At 46.1% G+C, this 20,573-nt stretch overlaps 1 protein-coding gene across 3 annotated transcripts in view; it reads left to right on the top strand.

Moving 5' to 3' along the window:
- Positions 1-20,573, top strand: part of LOC146080240 (uncharacterized) — a 108,613-nt gene that overhangs the window by 46,297 nt on the left and 41,743 nt on the right. The window contains exons 2-3 of one of the 3 annotated variants that reach the window (XM_083187278.1): positions 4,491-4,799; positions 5,844-6,441. The exons of the other annotated variants lie outside the window; for them this stretch is intronic. Of the exons in view, the coding sequence (XP_083043404.1) occupies positions 4,491-4,799; positions 5,844-5,953 (419 nt within the window). The 3' untranslated portion in view covers positions 5,954-6,441. Of the gene's footprint in view, positions 1-4,490; positions 4,800-5,843; positions 6,442-20,573 lie in introns of those variants that run through there. 3 annotated transcript variants of the gene reach the window in all.

Consider the following 20,573-nt stretch of genomic DNA (forward strand, 5'->3'; position numbering starts at 1 on the left):
TAGTGCGGCAAGCAGAGCAAGCGACCGAGCCTGAAGCGTGGCGAGCGCACGCGTGTTATGTTACATGTATTACACGTGCGCTCACCACGCTTCGGGCTCGGTGGCTCGCTGCGCTTGCCACACTATATAAAATCAACTCCATGCCGACGTGGATAGTGGGGGTATGAAAAGGTCGGGCGGACGCGTTCCGCCGCCGCTGGCCACGCTTCGGGATGACGTGGACAGTGGTGGTGGTGGGGGGGGAATAAATGCCATTATTAGATGTAAAATCGGATCCGATATCTGATCGCATCGCATGCCATACAATAATGCCATGCAATGCGATGCAATTTTTTATCGGACCCGATTTTTGTAATGTATTCACTAACAGAGAGCAGTGAATACATTACATAGGAAAATTGCATTGCATCGCATGCAATACAATAATGGCATGTGATGCGGTGCAATTTTACTACCCTGAATAGCCCAATATGCAAATGCCGTAGTGGGCGCCGTGCTAGGAAACAAGTACCCAAGTTTGTTAGCCAGCTGGTAGTATGACTGTATATTCTGACCGTATCATCTCTATGGGCCTTATTCTGATCGGTGCGGACTTTTCCGAATTCTTTCGGATGGCGTTTTTTAGCCGTCTGCGCATGCGTGGAGAACGCTACGCGCATGTGCCACGCATGGTCTCCGTACTTGTTCTCATGCATACCGTACAGAAATGTGCACCGCAATCACTCGGCCAATATGGGTGTGTTATGGGCGTCATGCGGAATGACACAGGGGCGTAGTTTCAAAGTGGGCTAAACTGGGCGGAAACATGGGCGGACACGGGGGAGTACACACATTTTGGTAGGCGTGCATTCGGACAGCACGCCGAATGCACGCGAGCGAAAAGGGAAGAAATGTGCGGTGTACAAAAGGTTACTCTTGCTTTGCGGACACCACTCGGTCATGCGCTAGGCAATCGGAACGCCTAATCAGGACGAACGCACCTCAACCAATGTCACCTGAACCCAATACAATCACATACTTTACCCATTACTTGTTAATGACACGCTTCTCACTGCTACAATTGGAAGCATTGCAGCTTAAAGGGAACATTACATGCTGCACTTGTCACACACTTTTACACTGCAAATAATCAACACAACTTAATATTAATAATACTAATATACATGGCACTTGTGCATGTATCAATTAATACAGACATTTGGGGGGCCAACATAACATTTATTAAACAAACTTTGGTACAAATTTCAAAACCATATCAAAACAAATGGTACCATACCAGGACAAAAATGACATAATACATAATAAATAGCCACAGCAGAATCATTGGGAACACATCAGGTGGCTTCACAACAAAAGTACAGCACCAACACTTCAAGTACAGCACACAGTAATGGTAGCCGAAACAGGGCAACAGGTGAAGCAAACATGACATTTGAACCGCGGGCAAAAGTGGTGACCCTGGGCACGGATTTGGACACAGGATGCTGACACACACAGCTCAATGGAAGATTTGGGAAGACATAACGGAGGAGATTAATGGGGACACAAGTTCATTTGCGAGCACGTTTGCCCCTGGCAGGCTCCTTGCCACGTGCAGCAGCTCTTCGACCTCGTCCACGGCCAGAGTCCGATGGTGGCTCATGTGGAGCACGTGCTGGTGAGGGGGTGGATCTTCTTCCCCCTCTGGCAGCAGGGAGTGATGAGGTTGGTAATGCACCCGAAGCGGGTGACATTAGGGCCCTTTATGGCGGAGGAGGAGGTCGTTTTGCCGCAGGGCTTGATCAGCCAGCACCTGCAGGCTACCAGCAATAGCTTGGTGGCTGCCAGCCATAGCTTGCTGGCTGGCACTCATAGCCTGCAGGCTCTCAGCAATACTCTGCTGGCTGCTGGTCAAACCCTGCAGCACCTCCTCGGCCCTACGCACCCGCTCGAATGCCGACTCTCCCTGCTGCACAATACTATCCAGCACACGGCCCCACATGGACAATTCAGCCGCAGACAATCCCGGCGGCTGCTGCACGGGCCTGCTACTGGGGCAAGGTGGCACAGACTCCACAACCTCCTCAAGAGAATCTTGACCAAGCGGTGGCGATGCTGTTGAACAAGAAAATTCCAATTACCACACATTCCATGCAAAATGTAAAACATCTACTTATGGCCTGGCAAATAATTACCTTCAAGAGTAGAAGCCATCACTTCCGCTGGGGACTCGCTGTCTATAGTGCTCACCCCCCGGACCTCCTCCACTGCTATACAGCACTGGGCCATCTCTTCCAGGGGGGTGAGCTCCAGCTTAGCAGGCATGGGGCCAGCCCCAGAGGTCTAGCTGTGTTGCCACCGCTCGGTCAATTTCTTCTTGAGGTTGCCTTTGAAGTCGTGCCACCTGCAATCAAAGTGTACATATTAATACATGTAACTCCTCATGTTTGCTGTAGCACCCATTGCAATCTGAAACATAATACAACATGTGCCTACTGACACCAAACTTACATTATATTCTTTTTTCAAACCAACCCTTAGAAGATACAAAAACAGTCACCCTCCAATAACTATCAATTCAATGTCATGGCCAACATGTCTGTGCGTCCAAGCAACGTGAACACCCATTGCCCAACTCCATCTAATATTGAATGTAAACATTACTGGACTTGTACTACTCAAATGTTACACACATGTACTTGCCTCTTCTTAACGTGCTCCGTCTGACGAACTTGTGGAGCCACTGCATTAATCTCCGCCGTTCTCTCCTCCCAGATCTTCCATCTCCTTGTGTGTGTCAACTTCACCGCTGGACACTCAATTAAATCACGTGCCCGGGTCACGCTCCCGCGGTTCATATGCCATGTTTCGTGTTGTTGGTTCCCGTGTTGCCCCACTGCGGCCACGGGCACTGCCACGGCCACGGCCACCGGTTGCTGTACCTGAAGTGCTGGGCTGGCTACTCTGTTGGAAAGCCACCTGCTGTGTTCCCAATGATTCTGCTGAAGCTGAGGATGGCCCAGCAGCTGATTGGCCTGATGTTGATGGGCCATCTGGGTCCTCTGGGTTGAGGGGGACATAGGTGGTGTTAGCCTCCATGCGTGCCAAGAGATTCTGCACCACCTGGTCTTCTTCTGAGTCTGAGCCTGGCATGTTTGCAACAACTGTTTGCCTTTCTAGGACAACTTTAAATACTATTTCTGTAATTGGCGTTAATCAGCTGCAACCTGCGTTCCGTACGGCCGCGTCCCGTACGCCAGCGTCAACCATGCGGCGCATACGGCCCGCCCATTGGTGTTGACAAATAATTCACAAAAACATGGAAAACTCAGTAAGTCTGATTTATTTGCTAAATGCAGATTCCAACACCAATGACCAAATACAACTGTGGTCAGACATGCAATGTATATTTGCATGTACTTCTGTACTGTGCACTTGTTTGCTATGTAGTACAACTGACACTACTCATTCCATATGTCAATCCAGTCCCCCACTTAGCCACAAGTAATCAGTGCTAGCATCCAAATCACATGTGAAAGCACTCCACATTCAGGTTAGATGCTAGCTACTTTTCATTCCACCTCTGTAGTAGGGGCCAGTAGAAGGTAAGTGTACACATGGCAGCATGTGGAGTTAGGTGTAAGTGTCTAGAGATGCACACTATTTCACCTGTTGCTTATACCCATGTTTGGTGAATGTTATAGGTTAGATATAATATGTTACCATCATATTTTACACTGTTTAGGATGGGTGTGCGATGCAATGGGTTAGCCGTCTGTTCGGGCGCATACACGCTGTTAGTGTAAAAATGAACAATAAAGTTAATACCAAATATCACTCTGATCAACCAATGACAGCACATGATTGTTTGATGTGTGCCATTGCTAAGATGGCGGCTTATGGCAGAGCAGCACCCTTCTCTGCAGCCGAGCTGAAGACACTGGTCTCCGTTATGGAGACCAGGCTGGGTCGTGCGGGCCCATTCATCACCAATAGGCAGAAACGCTCTGCCTATGCGGTGGCCCGCCGGCGGATATACGCCCGCACCCATGTGCGTCGGACCATCGCTCAGCTGGAGCGGCGGTGGTCCGACCTCCGGCGCAGGGAGCCAGAGAGGCTTCAAAGCATAAGGGCCAGCATTGCTAGATGTGAGTATTTCAACAGTAAATGTGGATTTGTACATGATTGCTTACCTGACATTATTTAATCCACTAAGGTCAGCAGCCTGATCATGAGTTAAACATGCCATACAATATATGAGTGCTACTTCCTGATTGACACCCTGTAATGGTCATAAAATATGTTATTGGGGAGGATTAATGCTTGTGATGCTTACAATGGCCCAAATGTCACAGCATACCTGCCATGCTACAGGCTGTGTTTTGTAAAGGCCACTGAGGAGCTGTTTGCATGTACAAGTATCAGTACCTCTAACCTTAGCATTTATAGGTTGATAAGGCTTATTACAAATTACCACTAATTGGCACTTTTTTCATTTTTCCCAAACACAGCACGTGCACGAGCAAGGCAGGCCCGGGAGGAGGCAGAGGCAGGTCTGGCACAGGAGGAGGCAGAGGCAGGTCTGGCACAGGAGGAGGCAGAGGCAGGTCTGGCACAGGAGGAGGCAGAGGCAGGCCTGGCCCAGGAGGAGGCGGAGCCAGCGATGGCCGAGGAGGAAGAGATTGAGGAAGGGGTGGAGGAGGCTGAGTGGCCAGTGGAGGCAGAGGTGGCAGCCGAGGAGGAGGTCGTGGCGGCCGCGGAGGCCCAGGAAGAGGGGGAGGATGAGGAGGCCTGTGTGGTTGAGCAGGTGGCCGAAAGTGGTATGTATACATAAAGATTCGTTCTTCCTTTTGTCATCCACTATTTGATATGTAGCACTGTTGATTCAAATGTGTTTGAAAATACTATAAAGCCAAACAACAAATTGGGTAGCAACAGACACACTTTGGGGTTAGATAGGGTGGCCAAACCATCCCTTTCATCCTGGACACATATTAATGACACAGGTTGTGCGGATGGCTTTCAGGTCGAATTGAAGTGCCACTGAACCTGTGTAGTTAATCTGTATCCAGGAAGAAAGTGATGAGTTGCTCATGTAAGGGTTACATGTCCCTGCTGGTTGCATACAATCTGTAGGCTCATATAGGTGAGTAGAGTTTACTGGCGAATGATCTTTGTTAACTAGATTCAGTATGGCATAAATGGAGTATGGCCAGGCGTGGCTTAGACTGGAGTAACAAGTGGTGAGTGCCCCTGGGCCCTCCTCTAGCTAACCACCCCCTGCGGTCTGCATGTATGTTTTTCACCATAATTGTGTGTTGATTTGGTCTTAGTAATGCTTTTGAGCATGGGAGTGGGTTAGTGCTGCAGCTTCCCCTAACTGGCATTCTGACAATGATTTCTGGAGCAGACCATCAGCAGGCAAGCCATGCTTGATTGCACAAATGTACTGAGCATTCCTGAGAGTTGTGTAACTCCCCTGCCAGGCTCCATCATATAACAGACACTGAACTTTGTTTGCCGAATTGTGATTGGTGCAGCGCGTGGCATGCTTCTCAGAGCTTAGTCATGGGTGGGTTTGGATGGAGAAGGAGCAGTATGACTGTGAGGTGTTCTACAGAGTAAAGGGTAGAGGGCCAAAATCAGCCTTTCCATGTAGTATGTATGCATGTATGTATAGGTGTATGTCTCATATATATATAGGTAGATATGTGTGTATATATATATATAGTTATATATATATATATATATATATATATATACACACACACCTCGCAGAATGCATGTTTAAAATGTAGCTTTGACTACGTTAAATGTATGCATGAATATCATTAGTCATTTTTCATTTTTAATTTCCTCCACAGATGAGCCTGCCCAAGCAGAGGAGGGTCGCCGTGGGGCCCTCGTAAGACTGCGAGGCCTGATGCGCCTCATGCTGGAGGAAATGGACCGCCTAATAGATGCGGAGGATTAAATTATTGTTTTGTTGGCATTTGTTTAATAATAAATCGTTATTTAAAGTTCAAAGTTGTCAGTGTTTTTTTCTAACATGCTAAAGTATATGTGTAAGTTGTTTAAAATGTTTAAAATAAGCAAAATGTACATAGTGTATATAGATGTATGTTAGGGTCACATGCTGTAAGGGTTAATGTGTGTCATGAATGTAGTAGGAATGTGGGTCAGTATAGATGAGCATTTAATTGATTGAAATTGCTAACAATCCCTTTTTCAGGAGGTTGCCTAATAGCCTAAGTGGGTCATGTGATCGCTGTGTGTACTCAGTACAAAAGTGTTGGATTGTGCGTAAATACTCCGCATCGGGGCGTACGGACAGCTTTCCGTACGTTCTCACGCGGTAAGACCGTGCTTGTGCGGGAAGACCGTGCAAGAATCTGTACGTTTCCCCCGCACACGCACGGTTTGTATGTCGTCCGTACACACGCCCTGTTCTTAAAGAGTGAGTCCGTCCGAATGCGGAGGACACGTGGGCGTTTCTACGGACGATGCCTGCACGCTGCCGCACAGCGATGCGTGCGGCCCGCACCGTAAGAATTCGGGAATATCCGCACCGATCAGAATAAGGGCCTATGTCTCACTAAAGTACAGTAAAAAAAAAGAAACCGTCAGGATGCAAAAGGTAATGGGTGGGATGCTCTAAAACAGAAATGTCATAAAAATCCTGTTATCCGGATTTTTACCATATTTCCATTTGTTCTAATGCCTCTCCGCCGGGTCAGCGCTGGCGATTCCCTATTGAATCCTATGGGTTTCTTACTAGCGCTGTGTGAGGGATCCATCACTGATCCCTCCCAGCATACCCCGTGGCCGGCCCTGGTGCTCTGCGCATGCACAGAGGGACTCCCATGTCTCAGACCTGGAAGTCCAGTGCCGGATCCGCATCACAAAGGACAGCTCGTATCGGAAGAGCTGTCCTTTGCATTAATAATTGCATATGTTAGAGTATATGCGATTATTAAGAATGTGGTACCCGGCGGAGGGGGGCGATGTAGGGCAGTGGATGTTAGACCATCCCACCCAATATGTGGAAGCAGGTCCTATGTACTTTTTTTTTTTTTTTTTACATTAGGGACATATGACTAATCAAATGCTGTCTCCTTCTGTAGATGTTAAGTCTGTGTAATCTGCTGAGATTTGTTTGTTTTGGTGTAACATGAACAGACTGTCTGTATTAAGAACATTAATAAGTATTAATAGGTACTGTTCTGATTTACCAGCTGCAAAATAGCTGTATAATAATTCTTCAAGGTAGGTCCGTCCCATCTCCTGTATGCATGCTCAGTGAGAACTGGTGCATATGTTAACCCCAACCATTTTTGTATTATTAATGGGTGCGGTGCAGATAGACCCTTAAGTACGGAGTGGTGGTGAATACTCACCCTTGGAGTCCTGCGCCGATGACAGCAACGCTGTAGAAATAATTGTGAAAATGGTGCATTTAGAGATAGTAGCTTAAATACCCCTTTTACAGCAAAATCCCGGATCAAGCCCAGTATTTGGAACACGTTTCCAAGTCAGGTCGGATCCCTGATTTGCTCCATTTACACTGCGGTGTCGACCCTCAGTGCAAATGGGGGGGCGGCGCTTAGAGATGGCATCATCTCCACGGCCGGCCGTGCTGGGGGCAAGCCCAGCAATAAGGCAAGCTGCTGGGCTGCCCCCAGCCTCTGTGCACCCCCCTAGCCCCCGTCCGCGAGGTGAATGGATGCCGCACACTGCCTATGCTGCTTTCTGCACATTACAGCAGATAGCAGCTGAGGCTGTGTGTGCCTGTGCTGGAGGTTGGAGCTATGGAGGTTGGACGTGGGCCCCAATTCCTTACTGACCACAGGATGCCGTTTTCCGGAAATTGGGCATCCCCATTGCTGTAAACGGGAGCCGGGTCGGATGACCCGACATACTCTTTTACACCGCCCACTACCCAGGTCTACCAGGTCCTAGTCAGGACCTGGGTAGAAGTCCCATGTAAATGGACACAGGTTGACCCCAGGGGTATAACTGAGATGTTATATTTCACATTGTCCATTATGCTCTGGTTCCTTTGCTTACTACTTAGCAGCAGGCTGCCTGTCTGACTGTATGATCTGTTTGGAATTTCCTAATGACATTCCGTCCATCGTGGCCAAGACCCACCCATTTCATTAAGTGGGATCAGAACTGAATCGGGCCCATAGTGAGAACCACGACTTCAGTGCTGTGAAGAAGTAATACTAACCACTATGCAAACTGTGCTACCCAGATTCACAGGTTCATTGATGTCAATTATTCATGTCTTGTAAATGAATGCTTTGATTCAAACAGATGATAAAGGTATATAGACAGATTGAAACCTCAATGATAATAATACACAAATATTCACTCCCCTAATATCTGTTACTATTTATAGCTATAGGCAACAGTATCTTTTGTTATGAGAAAGCCTCCAATCTGTTAGGAAATGTGTCATCACCGAGTGATAAGGAATCCTACAGTGTAAGCACCGGTGCAGTACTGAACCCTCTCCTCACAATGGCGCTGCGTGCTCCTTGAATCCAAATGTTTATTAGACTAATCTCTGTGTAGATCTTAAGCAGGCGTATACATATTGGACCTTATTCTGGTTGACTGCGAGTACACCAGACGCCACCCGTCCCGCCCCTCGCAAACGGCAATCCCCTGTGAAGCCTCGCACGGCTGCAAATGGATGAATTGTAGCCAGGGAGAAATCATTCGATGGTCAGTGACCATCAAATGATTTCTTCATTGCTCGCAGATGAGAGATACCTCTACAGTGTCTCTGATCTCCGAGCGCCATGTGCGAGACGCTGAAGAAGTAAACGCTGGACGTCTCCTCAGGCTGTGCCCCCTTCCGCCGCCCAACACCCCACGTCCGCACTGCTAGGTGCGAACGAGACGGCAAACATGTAGTTCGCCATGCCCGCTCACACCTGGGTCTGCACGTGCACAGAAATGCAGATGCGCAGGTGCAAAACATTGGGGGACCGAAGCAATCAGAATAACCCCCATTATCGCTAAAAAGTGTTCATTTTTTCCAAAGTGCACAATCTAGTTTTCCCAACCTTTCCTTTATTCCATTATAGGCATTGCTCATATTTGTATCCTATCTTACTGTCCTCTAAGTAGTTCTCAAACTGTGGGTCCTGACTCCAAAGTGGGTCTCGGCCACCTCAGCATGGGGTCATGACTCCATTATGTTGAAAGCCAGGCAAATGTGTCTGCGGAGAGGCAAGCAGAGGAAAACTGATCAAACACCCACTGCTTACCTCTTCTATCCCCGTCATCCTTTTCCACCCTCCAATGTCCCACTGACAATAGCGGCAACTTCGCCTCACTGACCGCACATGTGTCACCCATTCTGCGGTAACTTGCTGGGGTCCTGGAATCATTTGTATTGTCTGATGGGGTCCCAGAGCTAAATAGTTTAAGAACCCCTGCTCTATCCTTTTACATTATAGTTCTCACAACTGTGCACCGTATTCAAGATAAAATTTAACTAGTGACAATATGTAGTATTCATTCTAGCATTCGCTATATTTGAAAACCCATGCAGTTCCTCTTCCCTGCCTGGGGTGTCGCTGTCTGCTGTAGAGGTTCTAGCACAGTGTGGTCTGTATATCAGCACTGATATGCAAACCAGGCCTGTGCTAGAAACACCACAGCAGACAGCGACACCCTAGGCAGGGAAGAGGAACTGCATGGGTTTTCAAATATAGCAGGTGCTAGAATGAACACTAAATATGTTTGTATCCCATAACTGTATTTGTCTTTCTGGTACCGTGTGTTGCTGCTCCAACGTCCTGTTGACTAATATTCCTAAACCCTAGATCCAGGGCTATTTTTCAGCAGGCTTCAGCAGGAACTGAGGCCCTTATTCTAGTTCACTCTTTCTGACAAAATATTTCTTAGATGGACAAAACCATGTGCACTGCAGGTGAGGCAGGTGTAAAACCCCACCCAAATCTAATTATCTCTGCACAAGTAACACCTGCCTCACCTGCAGTGCACATGGTTTTGTCCATCTAAGAAATATTTTGTCAGAAGAGTGAACTAGAATAAGGGCCACAGTTCCTGCTGGAGCCTGCTGAAAAATAGGCCCTGCCTAGATCAGTCTCCTCCCAGTTGTACGGTATTTACTGTACTGCCACCTACATATAAAATAATCCAGAATTGCATCCCTTTAGTAGTTTCAAATAGTTATCCCACAACAGAAGTCAGTATGCATGTCTGCAATGTCCTGGATCCGATTAGGGTCCATTTGGGCAAAGGCAAATTCCTTCTCAAATGGACAAAACCATGTGCACTGCAGGGGGGGGGGGGGGGGGGGGCAGATGTAACATGTGCAGAGAGATTTAGATTTGGGTGAGTTATTTTGTTTTTGTTCAGGGAAAATTCTGACTGCTTTATTTCTCCACTTGAAATAAATCTAATTCTCTCTACACAAGTTACATCTGCATAACATGCAGTGCACATGGTTTTGTCCATTTGAGAAGGAATTTGCCTTTCGAGTGAACCAGAATAAGGGCCTTGATGTTGAATGTAAATGGTTTTCACCCTACAGTGTGTGTAGTTGTGTCCATAGTTTTTTTTTTTTCTCGACTTCATGGGCATCCAACTCTCTGCCAGATTTGTAATTGCATTCATGTGACCAGGGGCGGATCCAGGATAAAATGACAGGGGGGGCACCATGATAAAAGAGGGTTTAGGTGGGGGAGGGGCGGTGTTAGTGGTGCCAGTGTACATGCTAAGAGAGCGGCAGAGAGAGGGTGGGAATGGGTTTAAAAATAGGCCCTGGCATTTAAAGTATGCAGGCCCACCATGGCGACAAAAGTGAAGGATGTAGTTGTGCGCGCTCTGGAAAAGGGGGTGTGGCCACTCAACAGGGGGCGTGTCCTTGAGTGTAGTGTACCACACCATATACAGCTTCTACACATTATGCAACAAAATACTAGACCCCATTATACTTGTCCCTTACACATGATGCCAAATGGAATGAGCCAAAATTCACATAATGCCACACGGATTGAGCCAAAATTCACATAATGCCACACGGATTGAGCCAGAATTCACATAATGCCACACAGATTAAGCCTAAATTCACAATACGCTTCATAAACAGGGACATTGTCTACCAAAGGCACGCATTAAACATTTACACCATAATGTCCATTACACGTTAAGTTATACGCCATTATGTCCATTATGTATTATGCCAAACACCATACTGCCTATTACAAATTATGCTACATAAGTGCTGCTTATCTACATGCTCATTGCCAAGGGTTCCATGCTCATTGCCAGAGGTTCCATGCTCTTTGCCATGTGGGATTACATGTTCATTGCCAAGGGGGGAAACATGCTTGCGGTAAATGGGGGAGGGGACAGCCGCCGCCAAGCAGAAGTGATAGCCACTGACAGTGGCAGAGCCTGGCTGTATTCAGAGCACTGCAGGTCCCAGCTATTTGAAATAATACCCCTTTTACACAAGCAAATGCATTCCCTGGTTGGCCCCTTTTACACCAGCCTAGTCCCTGCATTTTCTGGTGTGAGGGGGAGAGACAACCACCCCTCCCCCTTTATCCAGTTATCTAATTTAACCGGCTATATCTTCGGAACCAACTGACCCATTTACATGAGACAAGTATCATATTGAAGAACTTTTGAGTGGGCTTTGAATTATTTTGGTCCAGTAAAACTGGAACGTTTGGTTCCAGAGTAATCTGCCCTCAAAAAATATGAACAGCCATAAAATTACATTTCAAAAATAAAAAAATCGGTTTACACGCAATATCTCTGGAACCGATTAACCGATATGGTCCCATATTATCCTATGGGGAAAAAACGTTACAGCTTTGCCAGGCGATATCTCCGGTTCCCGGGGGGCTAGAGACACAGGACTGGGCTCGTTGGAAAGCCCTGGTCCTCAGCTACAAAATTAAATGACAGGGGGGGGGGAGGAAGTGCCCGGGTGCCCCCCCCCCTGAATCCGCCACTGCATGTGACCACTGACATCACTGTGATATTACATAGGAGCCAACTTTAAATAGCCTTGCTGTCATGTGTGTCATTAGGCTTACTTCTGTAATTTAGCCACCTGAACCAACAAAAAAATCAATAAGTAAGAAGACTCTTTTGTTGGGGCACTCTTACTGTTATTAATACACTAGACTATAGGTTCTCAAAGTCTGTCCTCAGGACCCCGCACAGTGCATGTTTTGCAGGTGTTCTCAAAGGGTTGGGATCATTTGGTCTACAGCATGATGGTCGTCAGTCATTAGGTCGACATGGGAAAAGGTCGACATGTTAAAAGGTCGACATGGTTCTAGGTCGAAAGGTCATTAGTTCGACAGGTTGTTAGTTTGACAGGTCATTAGTTCGACAATGTCTAGTTCGACAGTCAAAGGGTCGACATGGGGTTTTTCAGTTTTTTATATGAATGTCAACACAGTCGACATGGATACAGTTTAAAGTGCATCACTCGCTATGCGTCGGGCACACTATTTTATTCTCCCACCACACCCTAGTGGATGGTAGGGCATGAAATACCGCCTGTCGGCTCAAAAACTGTGAAAAACCCCATGTTGACCTTTTCACTGTCGAGCTAGACACTGTCGAACTAACAACCTTTCAACCCTACCCCATGTCGACCTAGACCCATGTCGACCTAATGACTGTCGACCATTATGCTGTAGACCAAATGACCGCATCCCGTTCTCAAAGAATTAAGTTAAATAATTAGCTCCACCTATGGGGTACCAATATGATGAGAAGATGGCAATGTAGTCATATATGGTTTGTATTCTCGTTGAATCCCCTTAACACACACTCTGAATTTAAAGTACCAACAACATTTGAATTCCTAACTGCAATAAAACACAAGAGGAAAAGTAGGGTAGATTATCTCATATGTGTGATAAACCAGTGAACAGGTGGGTGAGAGAAAGAAGACAAGAACTAGGATCTGCTCTTAGGCTCTGGGCTTAAGTGTCAACCCTGTTGGAAAACCATTGTAGAGCATACTTGCCTACCTGACCCTCTCCATGCAGGAAAAAATGCTCTGTTCCTGGACTTCCCTGGTAATGTATGATTGCCATCACCTGTGGTGAAACACCTTTACCTAGCTCCCCACAGGGGATCGCAATCATACATTACCAGGGAAGTCCAGAAACAGAGCATTTTCTCCCGCATGGAGAGGGTCAGGTAGGCAAGTATGTTGTAGAGGGGACACAGGGGTCTGGCACATTAAGATTCCTGTGGAAATAAGGATTAGGGACAGGAGAAGCCCAATACGTAGAAAGGTACAGATAAGTAACTGCACTAAAAAACAGGTGTCAATTGAAAGCGTTTAAATATTTATGTTTAATAATACATTATACATTTTATAATACATTATACATTAAAATGACAGATACAATGCAAATTAAAATGGCAAGGTGCATGGATAGAAATTATATAGTCACCCAATGGAGACAAAGTCCAGCTCTGAGTAGACAAGTGGCCATTTCTACAGTGTCCTGGTAGAGGTACCCCAAATGGTTTTCCTTGGTCTTGTGTGGTCCCAAATATCCTATACTAGATTGCATCGTATCTAGTACAAGAAGCACGGTGCTGTAGCACATTGTATGCTTTTTGTACTAGATGCTATGCAATCTAGTACTAAAAGCACAGAGTTCATCGCACCGTGTATGAGCACCTTAAAATATGCATCTCTTATATATTTGGCTACATCTGTCACTCAAAGTGTGTGAGTGTGTGTATAACAGGAGGGATACATTGCTCTGTTTCTGGACTTCTCCCTTTATTAATGATTGTCAGCACCTGTGTTGAAGCACCTTTCTAATCAATTAATAACATGTGTGAAACAGGTGATGGCAATCATACATTATGAGGGAAGTCCAGAAACAGAGCAATGTGTCCCTCCTGGAGAGGGTCATGTTGGGAGGTATGTGACTGACTCACATGACAGAGAACCAGCCCAGTGAGCCCACAGTGCCAGACATCCTCTGCCTCCCCATGTTGCCCAGCAAAGACACTGCACCAGGTGAGCGCCCCCCGCCACCCCACCCATGATTCGCGCCCCCTCCCGCGATTCACGGCACCCCCCCATGACCCCCCCTCCCGCGATTCGCGGCATCCCGCGCCCCCCCTCCCGCGGTTTGCGGCAAAACACACACACCACCCCCCCCCCCGCAATTCACGGCACCCCCGCGACCCCCCTCCCGCGATTCGCGGCCAAATTTTTCATTTTTTTAATGTTCTCATATTCATTCTCATGTGTCGACATAGACACCAATGAAATGCCACACTTATGTCAACATTTACATGTGTTGACCTATCTGTGTTGATTTTTTCTTGTGGCGACTCGCGGCACCCCCCCCCCCCCTCCGCGACCCCTCCCGAGATTCATCGACACCTGTGCCCCCCCTCACACAATTCTGCCCCCTCCCTCGATTCACGGCACCCCCCGCGCCCCTCCCACAATTCACGGCACCCCTGCTCCCCTCTTTAGTCCCCTGTATGCCCACACACCCCTATCACTACCCAGCTTCCTGCTTTCCTGAACCATAACTTCCACCACTGGGGAGTCGCTGACGCTGTGTTGCCCACATACCCCTATCATGCCTCATAGCCCAGCCTCCTGCTCTCATGCACCCTAACTCCCACCCAGTAGGAGGAGACACTGACTCAGGGCCACCGTCCTGTACTCCTGTACTGCCACGCTGGACCCTCACCCACTGGCAGAAGCTGCACTGTGTCTCCCACCCTCCTCTTTAGTCCCCCTTATTCCCACACACCCCTATCACTACCTAGCCTCCTGTTTTCCTGTGTTGTGACCTCCGCCAGTGGGGAGCCGCTGACTCAAAAACACCCTACTATACTATTGCACACACACACACACACAAATGTCACTGTACCATCCACACTATCAATGTACATCTTACTCTGTAACTGCTTTTTAATTAAACAAAACAATACACACCCCCTTCCAAATCATATGCTCTCTATGGGCGGGATGTATCAACATACATCTCTGCCCTTCGCACGGCAGCCGCCGCGATGCTACCGCATATGTACTAACATATGCGGCCAGCATCGGGCTGCGGTAACGGAGACCCCCCCGATACCTGTGATGTGGGCTGCGGGGGTCTCCGTCACCTCCCGGTGGCTGCCAGCGTCCCTGCCGGCTGTGACACCAGGGGGAGGAGGAGATCAAAGGAGGACGGGAGGGGGTGGGCGCTCGGACGGTGGGCGGCGAAAGAAGCCCATAGGCTTCTATAGGGTATCGCCACCCAGAGGGTGGCGATACCCTCCCTTGCGAAAACGGGGCGGACGGATATTGATACATAGGAAAATGCGGTAAAACGGGTGTTTTCCCACATTTTGCCGTTAGTACATCCCGCCCTATTTAACACATTTCACCTATAACTCAAGTTGCAATACAGGCATCTTTCATACAATTCTAACCATATTTCTCACAATACAAACGTTCACAAATTACGACGGTGTGAAGAGCGCCCGTAGGGCGCGATGAATCACCTAGTGTAGAATATATATATTGTAACAAACGACCTTCCACCAGGCAATACTACCAGACACAGTTATAGGGAAAAGCAGTCCATTTACTTCCACAGCAATTTAAACAGGTCTTTTCCACAGCAAACTTACCAATTACCTTAACCAGGCACCGGTCCACAACAGCACAAACGATTACAGGCTCCCTGTCCCTAGCCTACTGCCCCCCCCCACCCCCTCTATTGCCTGGCCACTAACTGGCGTAAGTAGCCCTGAGTCCTTGCCCTAACGAGCTTTAAGAAAGTGTGACATGTGTGCCTGATTGCTGGAAGTTTATGCTCCAACACCTGGACTGGACCTGAATGGATGGGATCCCAGGTATGAAATTGAAGGCTATTTCTCTTAGTCCTAAACCCAGGTCGCTTTGGCCTGGGGCACCTGAACAACTATGCCCTGTTCTGCAAACACCCGGGTGGCCATCCAGACTGGACTACCACAATATATTATATATAGCGGGCAGGTTAACGCTGCTGCATGCACGCCCCACCCGCCACCCGAATCCGCTCGCAAGCGCCCGCACATACGAAATATCCTTGAACGGTTTCTTACTGTCTAAGGATTTTTCATCCCGGCTCTGGCTCATGCAGCAGCTGAAAAACTCAATTTTCTGTATATGCATGAATTTGTGGCGGTCACTGATGCTCATCAATACCGGCTGACCACTGGCTGTTAATCACTGTGCGAGCACCCCGGCTATTCATAATATTGCCAGAATCGCAGCGGGTGTCGGTACATGCGAATTAGCAAACCCCCACCATTGACAGTGGGGCCAAATTCACTTTTCTATGAGCAGGTGCGAGTCGGCCTCCCTAGTCCGGTGCAGAGAAACTCTAAGCCCACTGATATGTGTCATTCTTCTTCTCAGTTCTGGGCCATTATGTAGAGAGCATCTATATAATCCCAGTGAGAAACATGACAGAGAGCAAGATATCCAGCTGCAGAAACCAGGACAATGTTATGGCCTCAAAGAGCAGTGTGGTGGTTGTATTAGTGTGTTCACACAAATATACAATTTGATAACTAGGATATAACAGCTCAGATGTCTAGTTGATGAGGAGTTCCTTGGTTCTGACATCTCATTACAGGGCAGATGTTCCAGACCTTCTGAAGCCGCCATAACAGCCCATCAGCTGGGGTCTATGTGCTTGTTATCCATCTATAAGAAGGGGAGCGGGATGCGAGAACCACATTTAACACTCTCCTAAATAGTCCTATTAGCGACTCATAAATTTATGAAGAGAACCATTAGATTGAGTTGTGTAACAAAGCGTAAAACAGCCCTATTCATCATTATGAATACGTTTACATCGGCTAATTAACCAGCCTAATGAGCCTGTAATGATCCTTTGCACTCATTTTATTTCATGTTATTACAATCTATTTCTACAGTATCTCATACATTGTGATTGCTCGATTTCAGCAGTCACCTATGAATCATTCTTCTTGGATTCATGCTTTGAAGTATCTGACTTTTTTTTTTTGCCAAAGAAAAAATGATCCATGGGGACAGGTCCAGGAACACTTATTTTGTGTTGTAGGTTCTAATGTTCCTAATAATAATCTGCATAAGCCCCATATAGAATTGATTCTTAATTTAGCCAAATAGTGGATGCTATTATTGATGCTGGGGTGTGTCTGGGGCGTGAACTGCACTTTAAGTCTACATGGGTTAGATCGTCAATAGTTTAACTGCTATTGGTCGACATGCACAATAGTGTGACATAACCAAAAGGTCAACTAGGTAATGGCCAGCCCATGAAATTGTCTACATGAGTTTTTCACATTTTTGTTTTCTTTTTTTGAACTTTCTCATACAGGTTGAGTATCCCTTATCCAAAATGCTCAGGACCAGGAGAATTTTGGATAACGGATTATTCTGTATTTCGGAATATTGTAATATTTCAATGATGTATTTTGAAGTCTCATCAAACACATGAAATACACACCAATGTATTTTATTTGATACAAAAATAAGGTTTCAAAACATGAAACAAAATGTGTGTACTATCTGAGGCAGTGAATTTAAATGCCAAGCAATCATTTTCTTGCATATATATATATATATATATATATATATATATATATATAGCATAACCATGAGACAAGGCTGCACACACTTACTCCTTTAATAGAAGGGAGTGCTGAAACTCATAAAATGGTGTAACACAAAATTTGTATTAGAGAGCCAGCAGCATCAAAGTAACAAAAGCATTTTATTATAGGCATATAAAGTGCAAAAAAATCAGACAGAAAGCCATTAAAAATCAGAGGAGACTACTACTAATCATGACAGCAGGGAAAATAGTCACCGGTATCAAGCATGGTCTCACTCCACCAGTCAGTCATAGCACCCCTATGTGCTATGACTGACTGGTGGAGTGAGACCATGCTTGATACCGGTGACTATTTTCCCTGCTGTCATGATTAGTAGTAGTCTTCTCTGCTTTTTAATGGCTCTCTGTCCGATTTTTTTGCACTTTATATGCCTATAATAAAATGCTTTTGTTACTTTGATGCTGCTGGCTCTCTAATACAAATTTTATATATATATATATATATATATACTTTCGTCGAGGTGGAGCGGCACTCAGTAAAGTAAGACTGTAGACAGATATAAACTGCAACGTTTCGATGTTTATTTACATCTTCATCAGGCAAGTACAATATACACACAAAAACTCTCACCTTATATCACCCATGAGTACACAAAAGCCCGCCTACCGGAACTAAGGACGGCGTCCAGACGCACAGCCGTGACGTCATCAGACCCGTCCCCGTTACCATGACAGCGGGAAAAAACAATACATTTAAAAACATTTAAAAACAAGAGAGCCACCCATAGGAATCATATACAAAAAACATGAGCACATATATTGTAACATTGTAACATAGCCCAATCTTAAAGTAATGTGAAACTATGTTGCTTTTTATAAGCATGACAATATCTGAAAAGATAAGGCATATGATTTATCATTTAAAGCAATAAGCAAACGTTCCAAGATACTTATAGAAATAAACGTAATCCAAGCTGTTCGTTAAGACCACGTGGTGTCATGGTGCCAAGCTGGTGAATCCACCTGGCTTCTCGTTTTAATAATTTTTCAGAATGATTACCTCCTCTCATAGATGGCGGAACATGATCAATGATCATGTACCGAAGGGTAGCCACCCCATGACCCGCCTGCAGAAAGTGTCGCGACACAGGTTGATCGCCCACTCCGGAGGTGATGGCATTTTTAATTGCATTTCGATGCATCGCCATCCTCTCCCGGAGTGTTCGATCAGTCTTGCCTACATAACTTAACCCGCAGGGACAGGTGATAAGGTAGACAATGTAACATGTAGTACACGTCACACGGAATTTGATTTTTATCTCTTTACCACTATGTGGGTGTCTAAAGCTGTTACCTGTCACCAAGGCCCTGCAGGTTATGCAATTCAGACATTTAAAGCAACCTGGCTTTAAAGACAGAAATGTTGTAGATCCTGTATTTACTCTATTAAGACCTGTCACATCAGTGCGCATAACAATGTCCCTAACGTTCCGCCCCCTGGTATGACAGGGCATAACCTGGGTGTCATGGAGGTTTAATGCAGGGTCAGTCCTTACTATTGGCCATAGTTTCTTGCATGTTTGGTTAATCATTTTACTGTGTCGATTAAAATGATTTATCCATGGCATTCTCGCACCATGATTCTGTTTGCTGACCGGAGCTAGCAATCTAGACCTGGGTATAGCTAAGGCTTTACTCTTAGATGCCTGTAAGTCCCGCATCTTATAGCCTCGAGCCAGAAATTTCATAATCATCAAATCAATTTGTATCATGGCCATCTGAGGATCACTACATATCCGACATGCCCGTATAAACTGAGAAAAAGGCAATCCAGCTATCGAAGAGCGTGGATGATGACTGTCGGCATGCAGTGTAGTGTTCCGATCAGACGGCTTCTGATACAGATATGTGCTGATTACCCCTTCCAATAGAGACACCTCAACGTCCAAATAATTAACTTTTGCAGCATCGATGGTATACGTAAATTTGATGGGGCAACTAGTCTTATTATGCGCTAGGATAAAAGACTCCAATTCAGGTTTAGTCCTGACCCAGATAAGAAACAGGTAGTCTATATATCTGACATAGAATTTAATTCTGTCAGATATATATCTGTTAGAAAAAAACACCTCACGCTCACATTGTAACATAAAGGTGTTTGCGTACGATGGGGCCACAGGGGACCCCATCGCTACGCCCGACACCTGCAAGTAGTATGAGCCATCAAATAAAAAGTAGTTGGACGTAAGTAACATCTCTAATAAATCACAAATAAATTGGCTAGCAGGACCCTGATACAACGGGTGTTCATTAATTAGTTTTTTTACAGCTGCTAAGCCAGTTACATTGGGAATCACAGTATACAAGCTTGTGATGTCAATACTACAGAGCCAACAATTGTCAGGAATGTCACTGACAGCTGACAACTTGTTAAGAAAGTCTGTAGTATCTTTTAGATAGTACTTCTGGTCAACAATACATGGTTGCAAGAGCGCATCGATATACGCTGAAATTTTCTGAAAAAGAGAGCCACGGGCAGATATTATCGGCTGGCCCGGTGGCAACACCATACTCTTGTGAATTTTCGGAAGGGTGTATAGAAGGGGGACCACGGGGCTCACAGGTGTTAGAGCCTCACATAGATTTTGTGTGATCACCCCTTCTATAACAGCCCTATTCAACCAGTCAACCAGCAGTTTCGTAAACCTCTCAGTGGGGTCACCTTCCAACTTTAAATACACATCTTTATCAGATAACTGTCTCTGAATTTCAAGCTTATACGCATCCAAGTCTTGAATAACGATCGCCCCGCCTTTATCGGCGGGGCGGACGATAATGTCGGTATACCCGGCAATATCACGCAAAGCCCGAAATTCAGCTGCAGATAAATTGTTGTGTTTACTGGCAATACCTGTGGGGACAATAGAATTAGCAACCTCAGAGTCAAGCATA

Source organism: Crinia signifera, chromosome 5 (genome assembly GCF_055691185.1).
Source record: "Crinia signifera chromosome 5, ASM5569118v1, whole genome shotgun sequence".
NCBI lineage: Eukaryota > Metazoa > Chordata > Amphibia > Anura > Myobatrachidae > Crinia > Crinia signifera.